General features: G+C 40.1%; 1 protein-coding gene across 1 annotated transcript; it reads right to left on the minus strand.

The window, feature by feature from the left end:
* Positions 1-14,998: 14,998 nt before the first annotated feature.
* LOC149167863 (uncharacterized) lies at positions 14,999-15,943 on the minus strand. The gene has a single exon (XM_089430613.1). It carries the CDS (start codon positions 15,941-15,943, stop codon positions 14,999-15,001), a length of 945 nt encoding a protein of 314 aa, XP_089286739.1.
* Positions 15,944-27,049: the final 11,106 nt, after the last annotated feature.

A 27,049-nucleotide genomic window follows, 5' to 3' on the forward strand; every position in this document is an offset into this window, starting at 1 on the left:
TTTGCCAACATAAGATTCAACATCAGACTATTGTTCCTTACAATTCTCAACAAAATGGTGTAGCTGAAAGAAGGAACAAGATTGTCTTAAATATGGTTCATAGAATGATGTTCATAAAAAATGTAAAGTTGATGTTTTGGTTTGATGCAGTGTATGTGCAACATGTATCAAAAACATATGTCCATCTCATGTTCTAAAAAATGACACTCCTTGTGAACCGTGGTATGCCCACATTTCTTCGGTAAGGCATCTCAGGATTTTTGGTTCCATTTGCTATGCCTTGATTCCTAAGCAACAAAAAAGCAAGCTTGATGCAAGAAGTCAAAAGTGCATCTTCTTGGGGTATCCAAATACCAATAAAGTATATTGTCTCTACGATGAGGTAAATAAGAAGTTTATATTGTTTAGAGATATTATTTTTCTTGAATCTTCCAAGAATAACAACATTGTTGTGCGACAACTTGATTGTTTAGACATATTTAATAATGTAAAAACTCAATATGAATTCGCTAATGAGATTCCACATCTTGAAGGGCGGGGGGGTCCATCATTCAATGGAATCTCCTTTTGAAGCATTATCTCCCCCTTGTTAAGTTTTGGCCACTCCTTCAAAACAGGAAGACACTTTAAGTGATGTGATTGAGAGGATTGGAAGGATAAACCTTGATACAACCCAATGTCAATGAACAAAGCAACCTGGACCAGCTCAGAAAGATCCCCCAAAATGACTCACTAAAACACTTGAAAGTGTTCGCCTCAATGAGGTCGAAAAGATAGGAACTAGAAGTTCCACAAAACAAAATGGAGGTGGTGTAAATGATTCTGATTCTTGTTGATGATATGGATGTTTCATATGATTGTGAATTGAATTTGTCTACTAATTTTGAACCAAATTCCTTTAACGAAGTTACTTCTCATAATGAATGGAAACAAGCAATGCAAAAGGAGTATGTTGTTCTCATAAATAATGGAACATGGAAGTTGGTGGACCCTCCATTTGCAACCAGACCTGTTGATTGCAAGTGGGTCTATAAGAACAAGTATAAATCAAACAGTTCACTTGACAAGCACAAAGCAAGGCTCGTGGAAAACGGATTTATAAAGAAAGAAGGTATCAATTATGAAGAGACTTTTGCAGCTATAGAAAAATGGGTCACCATCCAAACTCTCCTTGCCTTGGCAACTCAAAATGGATGGAAGGTCCATTAGATGGATGCGAAGATTATTTTCTTGAATGAATATTTCAAAGAAAATGTCTTCATGTCTCAACCATAAGGATTTTTTGTGAAGGGACAAGAAAATTAAGTATGTAAACTTATCAACTCCTTATATGGTCTAAAACAAGCACCATGTGGCTCGTAAGAAAAAATGACTAAGTATATTTTAAAATTCAAATTCAAACACTTTAATCTAGATGATGCAACTCTATTTGTCAAGAAAGTTGGCAAAATTGTTGTTTATCTTGTGGTATATGTAGATGATTTGTTAATGATAAGTAACAAAGAAAACTATATTGCATCCATAGAAAAAAGAGTTGAAGAAAGGATTTGAGATGAAAAATTTGGACACCTTGATTACTACTTGGGCATTAAAGTGACCCAACATCTAAGTTATATATTCCACTCTCAAACGAATTGCATTGGAGAATTGTTGAACGCAATCATTTGTCCACTCCAATGGAATAAAAACTAAATCTAGCATCTAAATAAGGAAATAAATGTGAGGAAGCGACAAAGTATAAACAACTTGTGGGAAGTCTTATCTACCTCACCGCTATCAAACCAGACATTTCATTCGTTTTTGGAATCCTTTCCAAGTTTATGAAAAATCTTTTGAAGGACATCAATCTGCCGCAAAAAGAGTTCTAAAGTACTTGAAAGGAATTGAATACTTTGGACTCAAACATTCATAGGTGGATGACTTAAGCTTGATTAGATATTCTAATTCATAATTTGATGGAGATAGGGATAATGGAGTGTTTACTTTAGACTATGTTATGAATCTTGGATCAGAAGTTATCTCCCAAAGGTCACGCAAACAGTTAGTTCCAACAAATTCCATAATAAATGAAGAATATGTAGTAGCTCTATAAGCAACCAAGGAGATTGTGTGGCTCAAGAAAATTCTTGAAGACTTGCGAGAGAAATAATTAAACTTTACTCCCCTTCTAATTGACAGTATTATGCAATTAAGTTGGCCAAAAATCTCAATTTCCATAATCAAACTAAACATATGAACACAAAGTATCACTTGCTCAACATCATGTACAGGCCAAGACTATTTTCTATGACATTTTTCCACAAATGAGCGAATTGCAAACATGTTCACCAAAGAACTCATAAGAGAAAAGCTTCAAAGGTTCATAATGATGTTTGGACTCACAAACATGCCTTTAGATTAAGGGAGGAATGTTAGACACCTAATCCTTAGGGATTGAGTGAGAAAATTGTAAATAAATCAATTAAGGAAAATTAAAGAGTTAGAATAGGAAGAGAAATTTGAATATGAATCCCGAAGGTCACACCACCTCATGTAATATAATCAAATTTACATTAATACATATTAGAATTTTAAAGTCATTCTTTGGCCCGACATGGATGTTAGGGAGCTACAAGAAGTTAGGGAAATTCTTTTGATCCCATGAGGAGTTTCTCCAATTTAATAGGTCCTCTATATTTTCAGTCACCATGAACGTGCATGATAATGAACACCAATCTTTTTATATATTTGTGTCAATCATGGGTACCCTAGTGCAACATAAACAACAATTTGCTACTTTAGAAACTAAACACACTTCCTCAAGAAACTTGGTGGCCAATACGTTCAAATATGCACAATCATGAGACTCCAACCATCAAATGTCCATGAAATAAACTCAAGGGAGTTACAGGAAGAGGACAAAGTGCACTAGTTAGGTGAGGACATGAAATCATGAATCATGATTTTATACTATGAAGTGTAGGCTTAGAATGGGCCACCAGTAGCCATATTTTCCATTAAGCTTTGTGTATTTGAAAATCTTAATAATTATAGGTGCCTTCTTTAGAATGTACACATGTAAGAAGCTTTGGGATACTTTGCCAACTAAAATATGTAATTTTAGTAGTTTGTATATAGAGACGTGCCTATCTAACATGAATTTTGGATAAATAATATCATGTAATTGTATTGTCGAATATAACTACATTGTTTTGATAATATTATTTTCTTTTGATAATATAATTTTTATAATTTATTAAAAAAATCATATAAATGAATCTTTTTCTTTTTATACTGACATTAGTTTTGCTTTGACTTGTGTATTAGTTTGTTTTTCACCAATTGTTTTTACTACTTATCCATAGTTTGACATTATGATTTCAGATTTTGTTATTTTTTATTATTATTTAAATTTATTCATCTATAAAGTGCTTGGTTGAGGTCTTATTATGGACTCTTTAGTAACTTTCATTTATGTTATTTACCAATTTTTTGTTTTTAGATTTATTTCCCTTTTATTTAACCTTTTTTATTTTGATTTTTTTTTTTCATTTTCCTATTATTTTCGTTTTCATGAATTATAATTTTTCTCCATATTTTTAATTTAAGATAACATATTATTATATTAAAACAACACACACACCAAATATATATACTCAAATATACATATATCACATAAATATATATAAAAAATAAACATATATATTAAAGTGTATATATTTTTTTTGCTAAAGTAAGCGTAGGTCCTTCTATTCCATTTATAAGAAAAAGTTACATAATATACATATTGAGGAGCAGCTGCCCAAACAAATGCTGAGCCCCACAAAGCCTTTGTAATCGGTACGTGGGCCCACAAACCGAGACTAGGTACAACCTTTCCACGTTACCACCACAGAACCAGCGATCTACAAGACCGTTCGATCATGCCTCGTAGATCTATCGTTTAAGATGATATTTTGAGCTACCGTCATGCTCACACTTTAACAACTAACACAGACTCGAAAAGAAGAGTGAACCACCTTTAGAAATCATTTTGAGTTTGATTGGGGAGATAACCTTTGGGCAGTTCAATCGCCCGAAATACACCAGATGTAGGGGATCTCGGAAGGACTGTACAACATGCATGGAACTTAACTGCACCTTCGGACCCGAAACTTGATAAAGACACCACCTAATTGCATTTCGTGTCTGTTTGGAAGGTTAACCGTCTAGCTGTTTGCCGCATGAAATACATTGGATTTCTGCGATTTCGTTGACCTGCCCACTCTTTAATTAAGCGCTCGGCACAAAACATTAAAAGACAACATTTAATGTATTTCTGATACGTTCGAAGACTTGTCCTGTATTTAGTTTCCTACCCGAAAAACTTAGGAATATAGTGTTTCGGGTCCATTTTCCCGCCTGATAACTAGAGTAAAACTTTGGATTGGTCCTTGACATCCTGCTCATACTTCTTCCTCGTGTCGACCAAAAGTCCTCCATTTTCATCATACTTCATCCTGCTTATTTCCTCTGCTCTGATAGAACTCCCTATCTAAGGTTGCCTATTTGTGACACTCTTCCCACAATCGACCTTGTGGAGTCTCTATCCAGTCATATCTTTTATTGCTTTTGGAATAGAGTACGCCTTCATTAGCCATAATATCCGCTAACCTGTTGGCTGTTCTTCGCACATGAATGAAACTAAGGGTTCTCATGGTGTGCAGGTGGTATTGAATAAGTTGATAGACTTGCAGTAACCTCCAGCGTTTCGATACTTTGTCTGGTGTTGAGCCATTGCATATTTTCTTGACTGAATTGATTATCAGTTCAGAATCAGCTTCAATTATGGTATTATGTAAATTTGAGTCCCTTAAGATTTCTAGGCATTGCTCAAGGGCCATGAGCTCTGCCATATTATTAGTGGCTTTACCCAAATGATTGTGAAAGATGGCTTTTATTAAACCCTTTTCATCTCTTATTACTCCTCCATAACCAACAATGCTAGGGTTTCCTTTTGAGGCCCCATCTATATTGCATTTCATAAAACCATGGGGCGGAGGTTGCCAGAAGTCCTTATCAACTGTTATATGACTTACAGTCTTGATTATTCCCTGGGGAAGAGCCCCTGAAGGCCCAAATGCAGAAGTATCTGCACATCCTGATCTTGAGGTTGGTTCTCAGGGGGGTTTTTTATAAGGATTCCTACAGTCTCTTTGAGCTGTCTTATAATCTGAGCCATAATGCTCTGGGCTGAACCAATCCTGTTCTTGAAGATTCTATTGTTGTGTTCTTTCCAGACATCCCAGATTAGAAAGCCTGGAACCAACGCCCAAGCTTTGTTGATTATTTCATTTGCAGAGAAATTTCTCCTCCAATTCCTCAAAGTGTTGTTGATGCTGCCAATGTCCCTGTCAGAATATCTGAAAATTGAAGCCACCCGATTCCACAAGGTGGAGGTGAATGGGCAGAGGTTGGGAAGGCATTCCATAGTTTCTTCTTGTACCTTGCAAAGCTGGTATCTTGATGGACCAATTACACCTCTCTTCCAAAGGTTTTCCCAAGTTAGAATTTTTTTTATGTTGCACCAACCACATGAACAATTTGATTTTCATCCAATTTTGGTTCTGCCATAGGTCCTTCCATACTGTGTCAGGGTTTGGAAAGTCAAGCCCAAGGGCTATTCGCTTGCCCTCTTTAAGGTTAAAGTTGCCTTCATTGTTTTTGCCCCATCTCAGTTGGTTTGAAGATGTTGATTTCAGAATCTTTCTTTGTTCCAAGATGACTGTGAGAGATTTTGCCTGTGAGTCCTCACTGTAAATCAAGTTCTTCCATACTCTCCATTTTCCCTTGCTTCTATCTTGATTCCAGAAGTCATTTACCCTGTGTAACCCTTTGTCATCAGTATCCTTCTTAAGATTGTCAAAATCTTCTCTCAACAGTTTTGGTTCCTGTTGCCAATTATCTTCCCAAAACCAAGCAAGGTTTCCATCTCTGATTTCCCAGAAACTGTGTTTTTGAACAATAGCTCTATTCTCCCAAGCTTTGTTCCAAATCTGAGAACCTTTGATGATCGCAAACATTCTGATGTGCTCCCTTTCTTGCCAATTGTTTGCATATTTATGTTTCCATACCTTGGCCCAAGGGGCAACTGATTCCTTTAGCCATCTCCACCATAGTTTTGCCCCCAGAACTTTGTTTAGGGTTTCAGGGTCATCAAGTCCCAAACCTCCATGTGTCTTAGGTTTACAAAACTTTTCCCAAGCTACCAAAGCCCATTTCTTTTCCTCTTCCCCTTTGCCCCAAAGAAAATCTCTTTGGATATTTCTAATGTGTTGCATAACTCCTTTAGGAGCTGGAAGTGCTGAAAACATGAAGATGGGAACAATTTGTAGGATGGCTTTTGTAAGCACTAGTCTTCCTGCCAAATTCAAAGACCTGTTTGTCCATTTCCGGATTCTGTCCTGGAGTCTATTAATAACAGGCTCCCAAACTATCTTTCTTAGAGGTTTGTCTGTTAGAGGAACTCCCAAATATTTGGAGGGTAGCAGATCTCTTTGAAAACCTAGAATTCTGGTGAGGTTTCTCTGAATAGCAATATCAATATTAAAAAAGAAAATCTTTGATTTGGTAAGGCTTACCTCAGTACCCACAACCATAGCAAAGTCTTTCAGGATTTGTTTGAAGGCATGAGCTTCTTTGACCGTAGGTGTACCCTGCAGCATGGTGTCGTCCACAAATTGTTGATGAGTCAAAGCATCCCCATTCAGGGTGAGTTTGAGACCCTGAATTTTGCCTTCTACTTTGGCAGCTTTGATCGCATTGCCTAGCCCTTCCATCATGAGAATAAAGAGGAAGGGTGAGAGCGGATCTCCTTTTCTGAGTCCTCTTGAAGGCTTAAAGGTTTTGGATGGTGAGCCATTTAGCAGTATTGAAAAGTTTGAGGTGGTAACAAGAGCCATTACCCATCTTATCCAGTTATGGTCAAAGCCATATGCTTTTAGTACTTCCCTGATGTATGCCCAACTTACCTTATCATAAGCCTTTTCTAGATCAAGTTGTATCATCATACCTATCTGCTTATTGCTCTTAAGTGAGTGGACCACCTCGTGAGCTTGAATGATATTGTTTAGAATTTTCCTACCTTCCACATATCCAGTTTGCTCCTCAGACACTAGAGTTGGAAGAAGGGGCTTAAGCCTGTTTGCAATTATTTTGGAAATAATTTTGTACACCACATTGCGTAATGCTACAGGTCTAAATCTATCTAGTGTCATAGCATTTTCCTGCTTTAGAATCAAGGATATGAAAGAGGTGTTGAGCTCCTTCAGAACAATTTTGTTTTTCCTTGAGTCCTCCACCACTTCCAGGATATCTTGCTTGACTATGTTCCAACATGCTTTGAAGAAGTCAACATTGAAACCATCTGGGCCTAGAGCTTTCCCATTTTACATCTCTTTGATGACTTCGCTGACCTCCTCTTCACTCACTGGCCTGTTAAGATTATAATTGTCTTCTCTCGTCACAAGCTTAAGAATGTGCTTAGTGAATTCATTGATGAATTGTGATTTGTCTATGAGAGGCTCCTCTGCTATGCCTCAGAAATGTTGAACCATAGCAGATTCTATTTCTTTGTGGGTATTGAGTTGTTTTCCTTGCGTATCTTTCAGTTTTAAAATCCTGTTATGAGACCTATGATCCATGGTAGACTTGTGAAAAAACCTTGTATTCCTTTCTCCTTCCTTTAACCATTGTACCCTCGATTTTTGTTTCCAGAAGATTTCCTCTTGCTTACATAAGCCTTCCCAATCCTATTGAAGCGAGTCAGCTTGTTTCTTACCTTCCTCGGTGAATCCCTTTGAGATGAGCTCCTGGTTAATTTCCTGTAGCTTCCCCTCAACTACTTTTTTGGCTTCGAAGATATTGCCAAACTCATTCTTATTCCAATCTTTAAGCCTGAGTTTGATGTGTTTCAGTCTCTGCTGCAGAAGGAACATTTTAGTACCCTAAGCATCCAAATCTTCTATCCACCATTTTTCAATATTTCTGTTGAAGTCAGGATGGGTAAGCCAAATGTTTCCAAACCTAAAAGGTCTGTTTCTTGGAGTTCCTATAAAAGACGCTTCTAATTGAATAGGCTAGTGATCCGAGCCTTCAAAAGGGAGGATCATAGCTGACAAGTCAAGGCCTGAGAGGATAAGGTCCTCAGAGATAATGAATCTATCTAGTTTAGAGGCCACTTGAGAAGCCCCTCCCCTTTTATTATTCTAGGTGAAGATACCATTATTGGTTTCTGTATCTACTAGCCTCATGTTGGTTATGAAGTTCTGAAATGCTATGGAATCTCTGCCTAGAGATTTGGTCCCACCTTTTTTTCCGAGAGAGATCTGATCATATTAAAGTCCCATCCCAGAATCCAGTGGATGCCCAGATGTCTCTTTCTTAGCTCCTCCAATGAGGTTAGAAGCCTGAATTTGTCTTCAAGGTTTTGTGGACCATAGACATTTGTGATTAGATAAACTTCCTTATCCCCCAAAGGTTGGATGACCACTAATAGGTAGTTCCTGGATGCTTCAGCATCTAGGATTCCAAGTTTTTGAGGGTTCCAAAGTGTGATAATTCCTCCTGCTACATTGTCTGCTTTAACTTCTAGATATTCATACTTAATAAACCATTTGCTATGTATCTCTCTTATTTTGTCTACAAAACATTTTGTTCCTTGAATAAATACCATATCTGGTTTTTCTTCTTTCATTCTATTGCTGAGATTTTGTTGTTTCCTTTTACTTCCTAGACCCATAATATTCCATGTTGTAAGCTTCATTAAGAAAGACTTGTAAATGAGTAACTAGTTAGGTCTTTCATCTTACCTGAGTTGATCATGAGTTTTCCACATTCTATCAGCAACTCATTCTGTTTTTTTCTTCCTCTTTTCCTTCATGGGTTCTTGGGAGCTTGTCCAACTGTTGCCTCCATAGTTTTAACCCCTCCGTTATCATGACTATCATGGTTTCTTTTGATCCCAGAACCCTTTTCCCGAGTTCTCTGGAGGAAGAGTTGTACTCTGTTAAATTCATCTTAAGGTAGTGAATCCACTCCTTTGGTGGTTCCTTCCTCCAGGAACTTTTCTAGATCGAGATGCTCCCTTTCCAGTATATCCTGCAGTTCATGATCCTCCATTCCCACTTCGCTTGGGGTCATCTCTTGGTCCCTATCAAGTTCCATAGTGCTGGGTTGATCCTCCTTTTGTTGGCTTTTATCAAGTCTATCCTCCATGTTGTCATCCTTTTCCTTCTCTACAGGATTGTCCTTCATTACTTGATTCGCTCTTTCATCCCCCTCTTCTTCTTCTAATATCTTGAACCTATTATGACTAGGCTGCTTTTCCTCATATATATTTTTTGGTTCTTTCTCCCTCCTTTTCCTCTGCCTCCCACTTTGGTAAAGCTTTCAGTCTCTTTACCTGAGGTTGCTTTGATACTGCTCTCCATTTTATTTAAAGGGCAGTCTCTGAAGAGGTGCCCATGTTCATGGCATTTGCGACATCTAAAGGGTACATGCTCATAGTCCACCGCCTGCACCCATTCTTCATCATATACTTCTAGAATTATTTCATTCGGCAAAGCCCCAGAAAGGTCCATTTCCACGCATATTCTGGCAAAGGAGGTATATTTTCCGTGCAATGTGGCTTTTGATATTTCTATAAAATGCCCTAGTTTATTACCTATGGCTTTTAATGATTCTGGCAACCAATAATCTAGAGGTAGGGAATATAGTCTTATCCATATCGGCACCGATGTAAATGTCTCTTGTTTCGGGACAAAGTTCATCACCCATGGCCGCATATAGAGGCCTGCATCAGTATAGAAGTAAGGTCCTCCTTCAAACACCCTGTCTTTATCCTCTAAGTTTGTAAACACAACTGTGAAGAAACCTTTGATCCAAGGTGCAGATCTATTTCTCCCTTAGGTTTCCAATGGTTCTTTATCCATGCGTGTAGAGCCTTCTTCGTTGGCCATAACCCCATGAATTTGCATATCACTGCATAAGTCACCATGTGCTCCCTATGCACCTGTAGCGCTAGATCACTTAACACCACTCGGGGTGTGATGGATGCCCTAGGTTTACATGGTCCTGTCCGAATTCTGGGGTCAGCTTTTTGACTGTCTACTCCTATACGCTTCTCTCTTCTGACTTCCTCCTACGTTTCTGCCTGCCTCTGTGCTCTGTTGTTTTCCTGTTTTCCTCTTTCTGTACACCCGGTTTCCGCTTCCATGGGCTTCTTGAAGCGGTTTGAGACTACATGACTGTAGGAGGGAGTGGAACTCCCCCCTTCTCGCCCCTCCATGGTGCCCAACACTGAAATCCTGCTGCAAACCCTAGTTCTGCACGTTTTTTCTCCTCTTCCGTAAACTCAGAACAACAAGAACTAAACGTTTACCATATTAAAGTGTATATATGTTAATATAAACAATATTAGTTAATCATATTTCTTAATTTTTGGTAATGACATTCAACAATACAATATTTTATTAGTTGTTTTAATTTTGTGATGAATTATTTGTCTTTATTATTTTTTAGTTTAATTAAGCTATATTTAATCTAAGTGGTAAGTATTAACTAATATGTAGCCTTTGTTTATTAGAATTTTTAAGTGGTTTAAAAATCATTTATTAGGGAAAAAATGACATATAAAAAAAAAAAAAAAACCAAAAAAACCAACTAAAATCACCATTATATTTAAGGTTTTAACGTAAAAAAAATAAAAATAATAAACAAAACTCTGCATTTCACACTTCAATATCACAATCCATTTTATTTTCAAAATTAATCATAAAATGTTAAATTCTCTTTCCATAAAGTGATAATGTCCTTCTAACAACCTTTTATATATTCTCTCAATATTTGATACACAACGAATATGTTTTTTTTGAAAGATACAACAAATATTTTTAACTCTCTTTTGAATCTATTCATTTAAGTGTCTTTTATAATGGGTATCAATTCTAAAACTAATATAGTAGGGTTAGGCCACCATTTTAGGGAAACCCAATACTTGGATTTTCTCTCCATGACTTTGGGTTTGAGCCGGAGGAATCATGTGTTTCATACAACTGATACTATTAACGCATTCACTATTTCATGTTTTGGAGATTAAGTGATTCTCAAACTTAAATATGATATTTTGGAAATCTAAGGCCTTGGAAATTCACCGAGAATCAGTGAAAAGGTGTGAGGATGAATTTTGGCGATTGTCCACGAGGAGTGTTGTATTATAGCGATGAAGGTGATAGTTCATAAACCGTCATGCTAATGTTCAAGAATTTGTTTATGGGCTTGATGAGTGGCTTCAAGAATATATTCTCCACGAGATAGTTATAGTGTAATTTTTCATGACTTCCAATTTTTTCAATCTAGAACCTTAAACACATTGAAGTTCATGAGGGTAAGCGAAATTATTGGTTTGAACAAAACCCAACTTTTGTTTTCAATCCACATTCTTTAATTTAATTTAATTTATTTCATTGGTAAAATAAATTTGGGTACCTTGATTCTTACCTTTTATAGCTTTTGTAATTTGGGTGAAAATAGAGTACATTGATAGGTTTTTTTTGGTAAGGTTCAGCAAGACTTTATATTAATAAAATACAGTAAAATACATGATGTAGAGTGGGAGTTGATGGGACCTCCTTGTGTATGCCTTTGTACAACTGAGCTGGTCTAGTCTCTGCTCTCACTCCCTCTTTTTTTTGTTTTTTCCTTCGAGTGGGTCGCTTACAGCTTGTATAATTGTCAGTAGATGCAGATATGGAAGAATCAAAGGAGCCTGGCATTCGCTATGCTTGCTGGTCTACCTTGTTTATGGTGTGGCATTTCTCTCTGAGTTCCCCCTCCTCCAAGTCTTGCCAGAGGATGTGATAGTCTTCACTATTGGACTGAATGCTAGCATTGGCTATGGTGTCGGCCAGCTTATTTGCAGTTCTTCTGACTGCTTGAAAGGTAATGCCTTGAATGTTGCCGAGATGGGCTTGCAGATCCTTCAGGATTGTCGAGAGCCTCCAACTGGGTGTGATCTTGTCCACTTGAGTGCCGCTTTGAAGTTTTTTCATCATCTTGATGACAATCTCTGAGTCTCCTTCCACTATCAGGGGTAGAAATTTGTAGTGGTCAGCCAGGGTGATGCCTTTAATGAGAGAAATCAGTTTTGCAGCGTTGTTGGTGTTGTTTCCCATATTGCCATGGTAGATAAGCTGGATATTCCCTGTGTGGTCCCTGATTGCTCCGCCGTAGCCTGCTTTTCCGGGGTTTTGCTTTGATGAGCCATCGAAGTTTAGTTTGAACGTTGGAAATGGCGATGTTCCCCATTTGTCCTGCTTCATCACTTCTGTGGTCTGGTTCCTGCCTGTAGGATTGGTCCGGGCTTTGAGATTGAGGATTTGGACAATCCTTTGATCCTTTGGTGACAGGTTCACCTCTTGCGGCATTATGTCCATGGCGTGGATCGTTTCTGTTATTAGCTGCCTCGTTTTTTCCATTAACTTATTCACTGACATCGCAGAGTTCTTAAAGGTTCGAGCATTGCGCTCTTTCTAGAGAATCCATACCACGACTCCCGGAATGAGGTTTCATGCCTTGTTGATCAGATTATTGGTGGACATGGTGGATCGCCAATTGCTCAAGGTAAGGCAGATCGAGTCTCTGTCTCTGTCGATTTGCCTGAAGACAAAAGCTATATCATCCCATAGCGCGCAGGCGGTGGGGCATGTGTTGAGAATGTGGTTGAGCGTTTCATTATCATTCTCGCAGAGGGCGCATCGAGAGGGTCCGATGAAACTCCGTCGCTGTAGATTGTTCCAAGTAAGCGCTCTGTTGTGCATGACCAGCCAAGGGAACAGGTTTATTTTGGGCCAAGTGCCTCTGGTCCAGAAGGCGTGCCATCTGGGGTCTGGTTGCCAGTCAGGTGAAGCAGTGATGATTATGTAGGCTTCTTTTAGATTGAAAGTTCATTTAGAATTGTTTCCCCATCGCAGGCTGTCTTCTATGGTTGAGGTGAGGATCCTGCGTTGTTCTAGCTATTGTAGGAGTTGTTCTATATTTCCATTGTGGTCTTGAGTTGGCCATTGATCTTTGCTTAGCCATTTTTGCCAAGTGGTGGTCACTATTTGGGGTTGCCAATAATCTGCTACCTTTTTTAGTCCTGCCTCTTGCATGTCATTTTTGAGTGTAGTCCAATCTGGGTGGTCCAAAGGAGGGAGTTGCTGCCAAGCATCCTCCCAAAAGAGGGCAGTGTTGCCTTGGTGCACTTCCCAGAAGAAGTGCTGCTGAACAATGTGTCGGTTCTCCCATACTATGTTCCAGAGGGGAGAGCCTTGAGTGCTGCCAGTGAGCTTGATGAGGTCATTGTCCTGTATTTGATTTGTGTACTTTGCTTTCCACAAGGTGCCCCATAGGGAATTAGGATTCTCCACCCATCTCCACCAAATTTTTGCTGCAATAGCCTTGCTTAGGATTTCAGGATCTCTTAGGCCCAGACCTCCGGCCATCTTTAGTTTGCATATGTCTGTCCACTTGAGGAGGGTCCATTTGCGCTTCTTTGAATCTCCATTCTAGAGGAAGGACCGCTGGATGTTCCGAATGGATTTGTAGACTGATTTGGGTGCTGCAAGGGCTGAGAGCATGTAGGCCGGCATTGTTTGAAGAACTGATTTGACCAGTACCAGTCTGCTGGCCATGTTTAGGGCTCGATGAGTCCAGCTGCTTAATCTGGCCTTCATTTTGTTGAGGAGATCTTCCCAATTTGCAGCTTTGGGGGCGTATTCTGAAAGTGGGATGCCGAGGTATTTGGTTGGAAGGGAGTTCCTCTAAATCTTGAGAATTTTGCTGAGATTTCTCTGCACAGGAATAGAAGTGTTGAAGAAAAATAATTTGGATTTTGTTAGATTGATCTCCATACCTGAGGCTTCCATGAAAGTACTTAGCACCTTGTTGAAGGTTCGAGCTTTCTTTATTGTGGGGGTTCCCATAAGCATTGTGTCATCGACAAATTTCTAATGCGTTACTATGGGTCCTTGATGCGCAGCTTTGATGCCTTTGAGCTGATTCGTTTGGACCGCTTGGGATAGAGATCTTCTGAGGCCCTCTGCCATGATGACAAAGAGAAAAGGTGACAAAGGATCTCCTTGTCGTATGCCTTTGGATGGGAGGAATGGTTGTAAGGGGACTCCGTTCAGCATGATTGAGAAGAATGCTCTTCAGACCATTTCCATTATCCAAATCTGACTGAAGCCGAAAGCCCGGAGGGTTTCTCTGATGTATGTCCAGCTGATTTTGTCAAAGGCCTTGGAGAGGTCAAGTTGAATGAGCATGCCCGGGATCTTTTGAGTTTTGATAGAATGCAGCACCTCCTGGTTGAGAATGATGCTGTCAATTATCTGTATTCCTTCAACATATCCAGACTGTTCCTGAGAAATGATTGAGGGAAGGATGGGTTTAAGTCTGTTGGCCATCAATTTTGAGAGGATTTTATAGATGACGTTGCAAAGGGCTATAGGTCTGAACTTGTCGGGGGAGTCAGCATGATCATATTTGGGGATGAGGGTGAGGAAGGTAGCATTGATGGCCGACAACACTCTCTTGGTTCTGTGGAAGTTATTTATTAGATTGAAAAGGTCTGCTTTGATGATGTGCCAGCATGCTTTGAAGAATTCAATTATAAAGCCGTCTCGTCCAGGGGCTTTGTCAGAGGCCATGGTGAAGACGACTTCTTCAATCTCCTGCTCAGTGAACTCTCTTAAGAGAAGGGAGTTGTGCTCCTTTGTTGCTAAGGGGGGAATAGCATTGATGGTTTTGTTGATAGCTTGGGTTCTATCTTGATTGGGCTCAGAGAGCAATGACCTGAAGTATAAATTTAGTTCAGATCCTATTTGCTCTCTGGTTGAGACCTTAGCACCATCATCTTTTTTGAGGGATAGAATATGGTTGTTGGCTCTGTGCTGAATAGTTGATTTATGGAAGAAGCTTGTGTTTCATTCCCCATTCTTTAGCCACTGCACCCGTGATTTTGTTTCCATAGCAGCTCTTCTTGTCTTAGCCTGTCTTCCCATTGCTTTTGGAGGTTTGATCCCCGAGCTAACCTGTCCTCATTAGGCCCGTCCTTGATCATTGACTTTTGGAGGCCCGCCATTTTTTCCTCGAGCTCTTTTTTGGCTTGAAAAATGTTACTAAATGTGTTCTTGTTCCAGCCTTTGAGCTTGGTCTTAATTCTCTTGAGCTTTTGCTGAAAGATGTACATAATGTTGTCGCTCTTTACAAAGGTTTGGGTCCACCAACTTTGTATATTTTGCATGAAGGTTGGGTGATCTATCCAGAAGCTTTCGAACCTGAAAGGCCGGTTTTGGGGCTTGATCATATTGGTGAAGTGTAGTTGTACTGGCCAGTGATCTGATCCCCCAATGGGCAAAATGTTGGCTACCATGTCTAGATTCTGGAGCATGATGGATTCTGATATTAGGAACCTATCAAGCCTTGATGCAACCTGTCTATTTCCCCCTTGCTTATTGTTCCATGTGTGTAGACCATTGACTGTGGGAACATCAATGAGTTTAGATGCTGCTATGAAGGTACTGAAAGCTTCCGCATCTTTATCCAATCTTCTTAGGCCTCCTTTCTTCTCCGCTAGGTTGGTGATCATGTTGAAATCGCCACCTAGGATCCAGTGGTTGGCACCATGGTGTTGTCTGATTTCGTTCAAGTCTTCCAGCATCTTGAACTTCTCCTGAATTCGCTGAGGTCCATACACATTGGTGATGCATATCGTTTGTTGTGAGTCTGGCATGTTGAAGATGACTGATAGCGAATGCTTAGTGGACAGAGCATTCTGCATAAAAAGCTTGTTTTTGTTCCAAAACATTAGGAGCCCTCCTGCTTGCCCAATGGCTTCTGTGCTTGTGCATTGAAAGCCTTTTGCAAATAGTTTCTTGAGCATTTCTATGCCGTTGGCTGAGCATTTGGATTCTTGTAGTAAGACAAGGTCTGGAGATTGCGTGAAAAGACGGTTTTTGAGGATTCGTCTTTTGGAGGTGCCATTTAGCCCTCTGATATTCCATGTTGTTATCTTCATTGAGAAATCTTCGGTGTGGATAGGACCAAAGCCCTCATTTTTCCTTCATTGATTAGGTGCTTGCCGAGTTCTTGTATTTGTTGTTTTGTCGATTTTCTCCCCCGTTTTCTTCTTGGACCTTTCGGCTTGTATTGGTCCAGGTCTAGGTTGGCTTGGATGCCTGTTTGGCTGCTATCTCCCCATTGCTTTTTGGCTGCATTCTGATTAAGATATTCTAACTGCAGGTATGCCATTTCGATTTTCTCCAAGTGTTCCTGGGGAATGGCATTCACTCCCTGTTTGGACCATTGCTCGGTGACCTCCTGGAGATCCAGGTCACCCAGGATTTCTTCCAGGGGATTGATAGGAGCAGTTGAGGGCATCCGATTTGGATGAGTTTCTGTGCAGGGAGGGGTATGCAGAGGATCGAGGCTTGTATCGCTGTGGTCGGAGTTGGGCTGCGGGATTTGAGGTTGTTTCTCGGTTTGGGGATGGTCCGAGCTTGGGATGGAGATGATTGAAGGGTTAGATGGTTGAGACTGCCTGGGTGGATCTTGAGTCGGGGGGCATGGGATTCCAGAGGGTTTTCGAATGGATCAAGGTTGCCTAGAACTTCAAAGCTATTTTGTTGGGTGGGGATTGGGTTGGAGGGGTGTTTCAGAGGATTTTTCCCTTTCTGCTTTTTGCTTTTCCTGGCAACAGGGATGTAATCTGGGGACGGGTTGTCCGCCTTGTCTGCTTGGGGTTGAGGTGGGGGTTGATTTAGGGGGCACCCATGACTAAGATGTCCGTGCTGTTGGCATTTCCTACATCTAAAAGGGATATTTTCATAGTCGATGGACTGCTTCATTTGAATTCCTTTGTGGATCAGAGCAATATGACCTGGGAGAGGTCGTGAGACATCCATATAAACACAACTTTTGGCATAGGCAATGTATTTACCTTGAGATGTGAGATCTGAAGTTTTGATGAAGATGCCCAGCTTGTTCCTGATGACTTCTAGGATCCGCTTATTCCAATAATCCACCAGCAAGGAGTAGAGTCTGAGCAAGACTGGAACTTTTGTGAAATCTTCCTGCTTTGGAACAAAGTTGGGCTTCCAGTACGTTATGTAGAGTCCTGCCGAGTTGTAGAAGTATGGGCCTCCTCCGAAAGTGCGATCTCTGTCTTCCCTGTGGATGAAGATGACCGTGAAAAAATTCCTTGCTCCTAACTATAGTTCATAGTTCCCTTTGGGCTTCCATTTTTGGTTTATCCACTAGCAGAGAGCTTTTTCATTAAGTCTCACTCCCATGAAGCGACAGATTAGGACATGTTTGCACATGTGATCTCTGTATTCTTCGATCCATGGATCTTCGATGATTAATGAGGGTGTTTCCTTCGATATTGGTTTGCAGGGGGATGATCCTGTTGCTCTGCTTTGGCTGGGGACGCTTCTCTCAGCCGCAGATCCGTTGGCTTTCGAGGTATAGTTTGCAATCGGAGCTTTGCCTCTGTCCCTGGATCGGGAGGCTGATGAGGTGAAGGCAGGCTCAAGAGGGAGGCTGCTGAATACGAAGGGGCCGAAGGCTGGGGGGGTCGAACCCCTCCCTAGCGTGTTCATGGAGCATTGCATCTAGGGTTTAGTTGCAGGAGTGAGCGTTGCAGACCGAGCCGAGTACATTGATAGGTTGATCATTTTAAATCTTATATTTAAATTTTTAGAACTTGCTTGTGTTGATATGATATTCGACATATTTGTGAATTTTAATATTTTTTGGTCGAGATATGGTTTCATCAATGGTGAAAAATGAACTTTTAACTATAATTAAATCCATGTTTCAAATTATCATCAATTTTTTTATTCCAATTTTGTTGATGCTCCTCACTTACTAAAACTTTATCAGTTATGACAATAACACTATCCACTTTTATCCCTTTTTGTTGATGCTCCTCGCTTACTAAAACTTTATCAATTATGACAACAATGTTATCCACTTTAATTGAGTCAGTGAAGATTTCCTTATCCATGATTTGGATTTTAACCTTAATAACATTCTTTGATTCAACTATAATGGTCAAGGTTTCTTTGCCAACAAATTGTTTCTTGATAGCTTTTTATGTCTTTTTCTCATTGTCAAATAATGATGTGTGAATACTTTTAAAAATTTCCTCGTGGGTAGTCTTCATGTTGTTAAAATTAACCGTCATCATCAACATCTTGGCAATCCAATTTCCTTTGGATTTGAACAATACTTCGTCTTTGTTAACAAGGATTTTGTTAAAATTCTTATTTTCTTCATAACTTTATTGCAGCGTTTCCTCATCACATTGGTTTGTAATGTCTTCCACATCATCTATAACACATGACAAGAGAACTTTAGAAAGATTCTTTGAATTTGTGAAATAATCTTTACCCTTCCTTTTATTTCTCCTACTTCTATTTATATTTGTATTTATTCATTTATTTAAAATAAAATAAAATAATAGCTTTATAAAATTATGTTTGTTAATTTATATTTTTTATCTCCTTTTTATTTATATTCTTTAGGTTTTATGGTTTTTTCATTTTTTAGCTTTTAACTTTAATAATTTTTATTTTCTCTCTAATGTTCAATTTGAATATAATATTATTTAGTTTTGTCTATTGGAATTTAGTCGTTCCATCTCTATTGTATTTATATGTTATTTGGTTCAAGCTATATACTTATGTCCTAATGATGAACCACAATAAGTGGTTTGAAACACATCGACATAAAAATAGTCATGTGATGTTTCCAGAATATATTATATATAAAGTCTTGCATTGTTAAGGTGAAAAAACCACAAAAAGACGGGGAAGAGGAAACCCTAGAGAGAGAGAGAGGAGAAAGGGGACAAACCAAATAATCTCAATGACAATAAAAGCCGAGGACCATGCAGACCTAAAACAGCAGAAGCCCTAAGGGTGGTGATCACAGACCCGGAGATTCAAGCCTACAGAGAACATATGACTGAACACGCAGTGATCTGCAAGTTCATGGGACTCTAGCCAACGGAAAGAGCACTGTGTCAATGGATCAAGCAACAATGGAAACCCAAAGGTGATGTTAGACTGCACTTAGGGGCCAAAGGTTTTTTCACTGTTGTTTTTCGAATCTAGAGGATAAGGATAGAATATTTGATGGGGGACCTTACTTCTTCGCTTCAGCAAATCTCTATATGAGACCCTGGAAGTCTAACTTCATGCCAGAGAAAGAAACCTTTAAGCAGGTGCCAGTATGGATTCGCTTATTCTCCCTTCCAATAGACTATTGGGGATATTCAGCTCTAAAACAGATATGTGGCAAGCTAGGAACTTTTATCAAAGCTTCAAAAGCCACTCTACAAAGAAGGTATACGTCCTGTGCACGAATCTGTGTAGAGTTGGATGTGTCGAGGGCTTTGCATGAAGGACTATGGTTGGAATACAGGGATGAGGACTATTTTCAAGATATTGACTATGAGCAAATTCCATTTCGCTGCAGGAAGTGTCATGAGCATGGACATTTAATAAGAGAATGTCCATTAAACAGATCAGTGGAAGAACTTAAGGGAGAGCAGGCAGAAAAGAATAGGGATACCTTCATAAGACCAAGAGCAAGACAGAGAGCACACAGGAGACGACCATTCAGAACAGGCGCAATACAAGGTAATACCAGCAATGCCTTTGAGGTTTTGGAGACTGAAACTGAATCATAGGACCATAATAAGGAACAAAATACCTCTAAAGTAAATAAAAATACAACAAAGTATGAAACCAAAGCAATGGAGGATAACATTCAAAACATCACAGAACAGACTCAGGAAGTAACAGAAGGAACAGATGAAGATGCAGAAATGCTGACAAGTGACATCGGAAGTGAGGAAATGGACCTCAATGAGGTTTTAGAGTAGGAAGGAGTTAACCTAACAAACATGGTGGAAAACTGGAAGAAGCAAGGGATGGGAAACATTTAGGAAGAGGAGGTGAGTAGAATCAATGAGCTATTTGTTGCAAGACAGAAGGCAGCGTTGGATAGGCAAAACAAGAAACTGGGCGTAGCAAAAGGAATGGGACCCCATACAAAAAGCCTACTCCACACTTCAACCAGCTCTAAACAAAGGAAGAGGAGAGGGCGCAAAACCAATAATGAGACACTGAGACACTGCAGGAACTGGGAATACTGCTTTTAAACTTTGGTAAGATGAAAGCTCTAGAAGCTTTTTCTCTTAATCACTAATTTTCTCTTTAGTTTTAAATGAAAGTCATCTCTTGGAATGCTAGAGGGCTCAACAGCCAAACTAAACAAAGGCTCTTAAAAAGGAAGGTCCAAAAGGAAAAACCTGATATTGTATTTGTGCAAGAAACCAAATGCGCAAGTAACATTATTGATAATGTAAGCAAAAAGCTAGGTAGACCAATGAAATACATGGAGACTGCTAGTCATGGATGGGAAGGAGGTTTAGTTACCCTGTGGGATCCGCATGTAATTAATATCCTCTCAGCTGAAGCCAACCGATCCTTTATAGCTCTAAAAGTTCAAGTGATAGGCAATTCAGAAACTTATCTGTGCACCAACATTTATCGACCTCAGAAATTAGAAGATAAATACATTTGTCTTAAATCTCTTTTGAATCTGAAGCTTAGATATCCCAGCGCGAAGGCAATCATAGGAGGAGATTTCAATATGATCACTACACTCTTAGAGAAGAAAGAGGGATCAGGAGACTCAACAAAGATTCTGAAGCTTTCCTAGATTTCATCGTTTCAGCTAAATTAGTTGATATTCAACCCAAGAGTGGGGCCTTCACTTGGAATAACAGAATGGGAGGTCAGAGACAAATCGCCTCTCGTCTTGACAGATTTCTTATATCTGAAAGCATATTGTTGGAGGGAGTGGTAGTAGAATCAGACATTCTACCTAGTGGAGGGTTAGATCATTGGCCCATTTCGCTAATTGTTGTGATCTAGGGTACTCCTAGGAACAAGCCATTTCGATTTGAGAAATTTTGGCTGAATCACCCAGATTTTATTCAACTTGTTGAGAAGTGGTGGCATGAACCGATGGACATAAGAGGCACCAAAATGTACAAATTACAAGGTAAATTGAGATACATCAGAAATAAAATCAAAGCATGGAATGTAACCATTTTTGGGAATATATTTAAAGAGAAAGCCAAAATAGAGGAGCAGCTAGAGCGGATTCACAAAGGATGGGTAACTGGAGATAGCAACTCAGACTCTGTAGACCAAGAAAAAATTTTGATGCAACAATGGTAGCTCCGCTGGCAACAAGAAGAAACCCTATGGAAGCGAAAGTCCCGTATTCAGTGGCTAAAGAAAGGGGAACAGAACACCAAGTTATTTCACAGATCAACACTAGATTACAGAGGCGCCAATAAAATCCTCAGTCTTAGAAACGATCAGGGGGACATTCTTCAGAATCATCAAGGAATTTCAACCCTGCTCACTAAGCATTTTAACAGCATAGCTCAGGAACATGAGGTGGACAGAACAGATGCAATCGCTGAACTCATTAAATCCATTCCCAAAACAATCACCAATGAGCAAAATCTTGCATTAACTAGGGAAATCTCTCTCGAAGAGGTGGAAGAAGTTGTGAAGAGTATGTCGAATAACAAAGCGCCTGGGGCAGATGGCTTTACCATCAACTTTTATAAAGCCTGCTGGGAAATTGTCAAATATGAGGTCTGGGAAGTGGTGGAGGACTCTCGGCGCTCTGCCTCAATTCTCAAATCTCTCAATTCAACTTTCCTAGCCCTAATTCCCAAAGAAGAAGAATCCAACACCCCAGCTAAGTTTAGACCCATTGCTCTATGCAATGTCATCTATAAGATTATCTCTAAAGTTATTGCCCTTAGATTGAAACCTATTCTTCCAAACCTCATCTCAGAAGAACAATCAGGATATGTTGAAGGGATACAAATTCTGGACAACATTTTGCTGGCTCAGGAAATGATTCATACTCTTCAATCCAGGAAAATCGCAGGCATGATGATGCAACTGGACTTATTAAAGGCTTATGATAAAGTCAACTGGAACTACCTTGAAGCAATCTTAAAATCTTTCGGGTTTGCCAATCAATGGATTAAATGGATTTTAGCTCTGATTAAATCTACCAAATTCTCTATTTTGGTTAATGGCTCCCCTGCCAACCAATTCTCCCCCCCAAGAGGAATCAGACAAGGAGACCCTTTATCACCTTTCCTTTTTGTTATCCTGATGGAAGGTTTGAGCAGACTCATTCGCAGCGCTAAAGAGGAAGGAAAGATTAGAGGGTTAAAGCCCCTGCCCCATATTCCAGCGACCACTCACCAACAATTTGTTGATGATACTATGCTGCATGGTTCCCCTACAATCAAAGAAGCCATGGGCTTCAAGAGGATCCTCAATCTTTTCAGTGAAGCCTCAGGCATGGAAATTAATCTATCTAAATCTACTATCTTTTTCTTCAATACGTATCTAGCTGTGCAAAAAAATCTGTCTAGCATTCTAGGCTTTCGTAGAGGAAGTCTGCCCTCGAGGTATCTAGGCGCTCCCCTAACAGACAGACCTTGGCAAAAAGTGCATTGGGAGAAGGTCCTAGCCAATTTGGAGAAGAGATGTCATCAGTGGACCCATAGAGCTCTCAATTTTGCAGGGCGACTAGTGTTAACTAAAGCAGTTCTACAAGCTATTCCTAAATACTTGCTATCCATAATCCCTGCTCCCAAAGGAGTCTTGTAGAAGATGAGGGTAATCCAAAGATCCTTTTTATGGACAGGAAATGCTGAGAAGAAAAAGTGGGCACTAGTGGCTTGGGATAAATTGTGCAAACCCAAAAAATTGGGAGGGTTAAACTTGCTAGATCCCTTTACCATCAATAGAGCATGTGGGGCTAAGCTTTGGTGGAAATGGCTGAAGGAACCCAATCTTCCTTGGGCTAGACATTGGAAGGAAAAATACGCTCCATTGCATAGCACTCAGAACTTAATCAGAATGCAAGAGAATCCAGAAGGATCTTCGATCTGGAACCTGGCAAGGAGAAATCGAGGTATTGTTCAAGAGAGTAGCTTTTGGGAAATTCATGATGAGGAAACGGCCTTGTTTTGGGAAGATGCTTGGCAACAACGCCCGAAATTAGAGAGGCCAGAGTTTTCAGACCTGAAAAGAAATTATCAAGGACTAGGGAGAACCAAGGTGAATCACTATTGGAATCCTAATAGCAGGGACCTGGAATGGAGAGAATGGACGATCAATGGCATAGAAAACAACGACGTCAGGAACCTACAAAATCTATTAAGCAAAAGAAGAATAAGGAAGGCTGATGACAGAGACCAACTAATATGGGGAAAGCAAGGAGGGGGCCATTTCACGCTCAAAGAAGCCAGACAGTATATCGAAAACTCCGAGCCAGTCGAAGAGGTTCATTGGAGCAACAAGGTCTGGGATTCTCAATTCTGGCCGAAAATTAAAATTTTCCTCTGGCTCCTAATGCGCAGGAAAACTCTCACATGGGAGAATCTCCGCAAGAAAGGGTTTTGCGGCCCTTCTAGGTGCCCCTTGTGCAATAAGGAAGAAGAAACTATGAATCATCTCTTCAACACTTGCGAGTGGGCTAACCACCTGTGGAATTGGGCGGAAAACTGTTTGCAGCAAACAGACAGAACCAGAAATTCCATCCAAGAGACCATTGAGAATTAGCGGGGTAACTTTTCTAGTAATCAGAGGATCAACACCATTTGGAAAATATTGTCGGGGTTCATTACCTGGACAATTTGGAAAGAACAGAACAGGAGAGTATTCTTAAACGAAACCAGAGATATATTTCACGCTATAGAAATTATTACCCAAAATGTAAGACAATTGGTTCTTGTCAAAAGCAAAGCAGACCAAGATAACAAAGTATCAAATCGGGACTTACAAATTTTAAAAGCCTTTAACCTAGACAATAGAATGAGTTTGGCTACATCAAACCACCAACAGGAGATAAGCACCACGCTGAGTATCTGGAAACGACCACCTGCAGGCTTCCTCAAGCTTAATTTCCATGGAGCTTCGAGAGGCAATCCAGCAATGGCCGGTATCGGGGGCATTATAAGGAATAGCTCAGGGGAAATTCAGCGCATCTACAGCAGAGCCTTAGGAGAAGGAACAAACAATGAGATGGAGTTCGCAGCTATGGAACAGGGTCTCAGAATTCTCAGAAATTTACAGGTAGGCGCAGCAGTGGTTGAGAGGAATTCTCATCTCGCGATAACAGCAGCCAGAAAGATATATGCGGGAGCCAAAGCCAGTAAGGTTACTTAGCACTAGCGACTGGCTAAAGTTACAGAAAACATAGCTGAACATTTGGGGTGGCTGAAAGGTTTGATTTTTCAAGTTGTTAGAAGTAAAGCCAACGTAGTCGCGGACCATCTGGTGAATTATGGTATAGAGAACCCCACTAGCATATTGGACAGCTGTTGGCAGGACGTCATATGCCCGAAATTAAGAGATAGGTGTACCCTGCTCTCAAGGCAGGATTTGATGAATGAAAAGTAAGGCCGAAAGGTCGGCGCTTTAGGCAAGGTTTACGACATGAGTAGGATCATGCGTACAGAAGGTAGTTTTAAAGGTAGGCAGAGGAACGAAGGATAGGAAGTTCAGGAGCATTCAATGCTCGAGCAGGAGGAAGGTACTCACATCCGATACATGATCAAAAAGAATGGGCGCCGCCGACGCCCTTTTAGTGGATGATACACTTGGCATGCTTTGGAGGATGGCAAGGAAGGTGACCGTAAGGGAAAGAATTCGAGCCATAACCGAAATAATACACCACCTCACAGGAATAATTATGACAATACCTGCGGGCAACAAGAAATGGATCGGCATACCGCCAATGAATCCCCCAATTTCATCTATTTAGTAGTAGATCCACGCAGAGGCAAAGGCAATGTTTCTTCGATATGGAGGCTGAAACTCTCTTCCTTCGGCCGTAGAACGCTATGCTGCCTGTCGAGTGAGGTTTAAATCATGGTGGGAGAGGGAAGCCGTAACGCTTCGGCCAACAGAGATTTAAAAAGAGCTCGCGAAGCATATGAGACCCGCATCTCGCAGAAAGAAAAACGAAAGATCGAGGAGTTGGAGGCCATTGCCACGAAGGAGGAGGAAAATTTGAAGGCTCAAGAGCTGGAGAAGGAGATTGACTGGATTCAGGACCCTGGCTCGATTACAACACGTGCAACTCAGTGTGTGCGAACGCAGGCAGAGATGTGGAGAATGAAAACAATGTTAGCCAAAGCTCTGAGTATGCAAGGGAACTATTCTGACCAAGTGTGTCAAGCCCAAAAGGCGACCGCAGCTGCGTCAGAGGAGCACATTGCAATTCTGGAAAGCTTAGAGTTCAAGATAAGCGCTCTGGAACAACAGTTTGAACCATATCAAAGAAGCTCTCGGTTCTGATTAGTCTCTTGAGGCACACTATAGGTCCTAATGCCAGGCATGCTGAGGATAGGATGGAGGATCGCATTGGCGATTTTCAGAACACTCGTCCAGCGCTTGCTCAGGCAGGCAAAGCTAAGACAGCGTCTGCGCTGGAAACCTCCAAAACTATAATGTTCTTGAAATGTAATGGATCTTGGCTTTCGTTCTTGCTGAATCCCTGAGGTTGGGTCAGCTGGTGTATTTACCTACCCTGGTGGGTTTTCTTGGTTTTGTAATTTTTTGCTCAGGAACTCAACGTTCATTGTCTGCAACTCTAGTTGTGTAGAGGTCTGGTCTCTACTACTTTTGTCAAACCCCTTTTTCTTTGCTGCCCTGCGTGGTGTGCCCGGGGTCATTTCGATGGGCTTTTTGGTCATCTCTTGGTGCATGCTTTGTAAAAGGGCAGTCTGTTGTCTGCTCGTGCAGACCTTTTGTAAAATATGTATTCTTATGCTAATATAATACGTTGATTTACAAAAAAAAAAAGGTGAAAAACCCAATTCTTCCATATCTATCCAACCTAATTGATGTTGTGTTATGCAACGAGATCACAAAACAGAAGAAAAGATAGATCAACGACTTGAAAATTAGCCTCTTCGGGGGAACAACCTCCTTTACATCACATAAATGAACAATTATTAGATGATACAAATGGCAAGACATCCTTAGTATATATAAGAGTCTAATGGGTCACAATATAATCAAAGCCCACATAACAATAATAATGTAAGGGCACAACAATAACAATAGTGAGCTTCTATGGGGCATAACAATAATAATATGGGGGCTACATGGGCACAACAATAACAATAAGGGGGCTACACTAACAATAACAATAAGGAGGCTGCACTAGTATTATAGGGGCCTAACATGCTCCTCTCCTTCAAAAAAAGTGTTGTCCTCAACGCTTGAGTAGTTTGCAATGCTTTTGTATAAAATTCTCATCCTCCCATGTGGAATCATCAGCGGGTAAGTTCTTCCACTTAATGAGATACTCTGAAATTGATCGATTTCGTAGTTGTCGGGTTCTTGTTTCCGTGACTTCTTCAGGATCCAATATGATTTTTCCTTCTTCGTCAAGTTCTAGCAACATTGTTTGAATTGGGAGCTTGTCAATGATAACCTTCTTTAAGCATGGAACATGGAAAACTAGTTGTACTTGGAAAGATGCACGCAACTCCAATTTGTATGTCATAGTACCAATATTTTGCAATGCCTTGTAAGGACCATAGTACTTGGGTGATATTTTATTATCCTTCTTAGCATGCGTGAGGGAAATTTGTTTGTATGGTTGTAGCCGTCAAAATACCCAGTCGCTTACGTTAAAACTTATTTCACTACGATATTGATCTACATGTTGTTTCATTCGATTATGCGCCAGAGTTAGGTTATCCTTTAAGAGTTGGAGAACTTGTTGTTGATGCTTGATGCGATCTTCCATTTCTTGAACCTTGGAATTTCCTCCTAAAGATGATGTGATGGATGGTGGATGATATCCATAAAGTGCCATAAATGGGGTCATTTTTGTTGCAATATGGAAGGAAGTG

The sequence above is a fragment of the Pinus tabuliformis genome, chromosome 5_1, assembly GCF_031772625.1.
Source record: "Pinus tabuliformis cultivar Carrire ecotype Pingquan chromosome 5_1, CPIR1, whole genome shotgun sequence".
Classification (NCBI taxonomy): Eukaryota; Viridiplantae; Streptophyta; class Pinopsida; order Pinales; family Pinaceae; genus Pinus; species Pinus tabuliformis.

What these genes read in the sequence shown, in the direction of transcription:
- LOC149167863 (XM_089430613.1), bottom strand. Translation starts at nt 15,943, where the DNA reads ATGCTCAAGAAACTATTTGCAAAAGGCTTTCAATGCACAAGCACAGAA.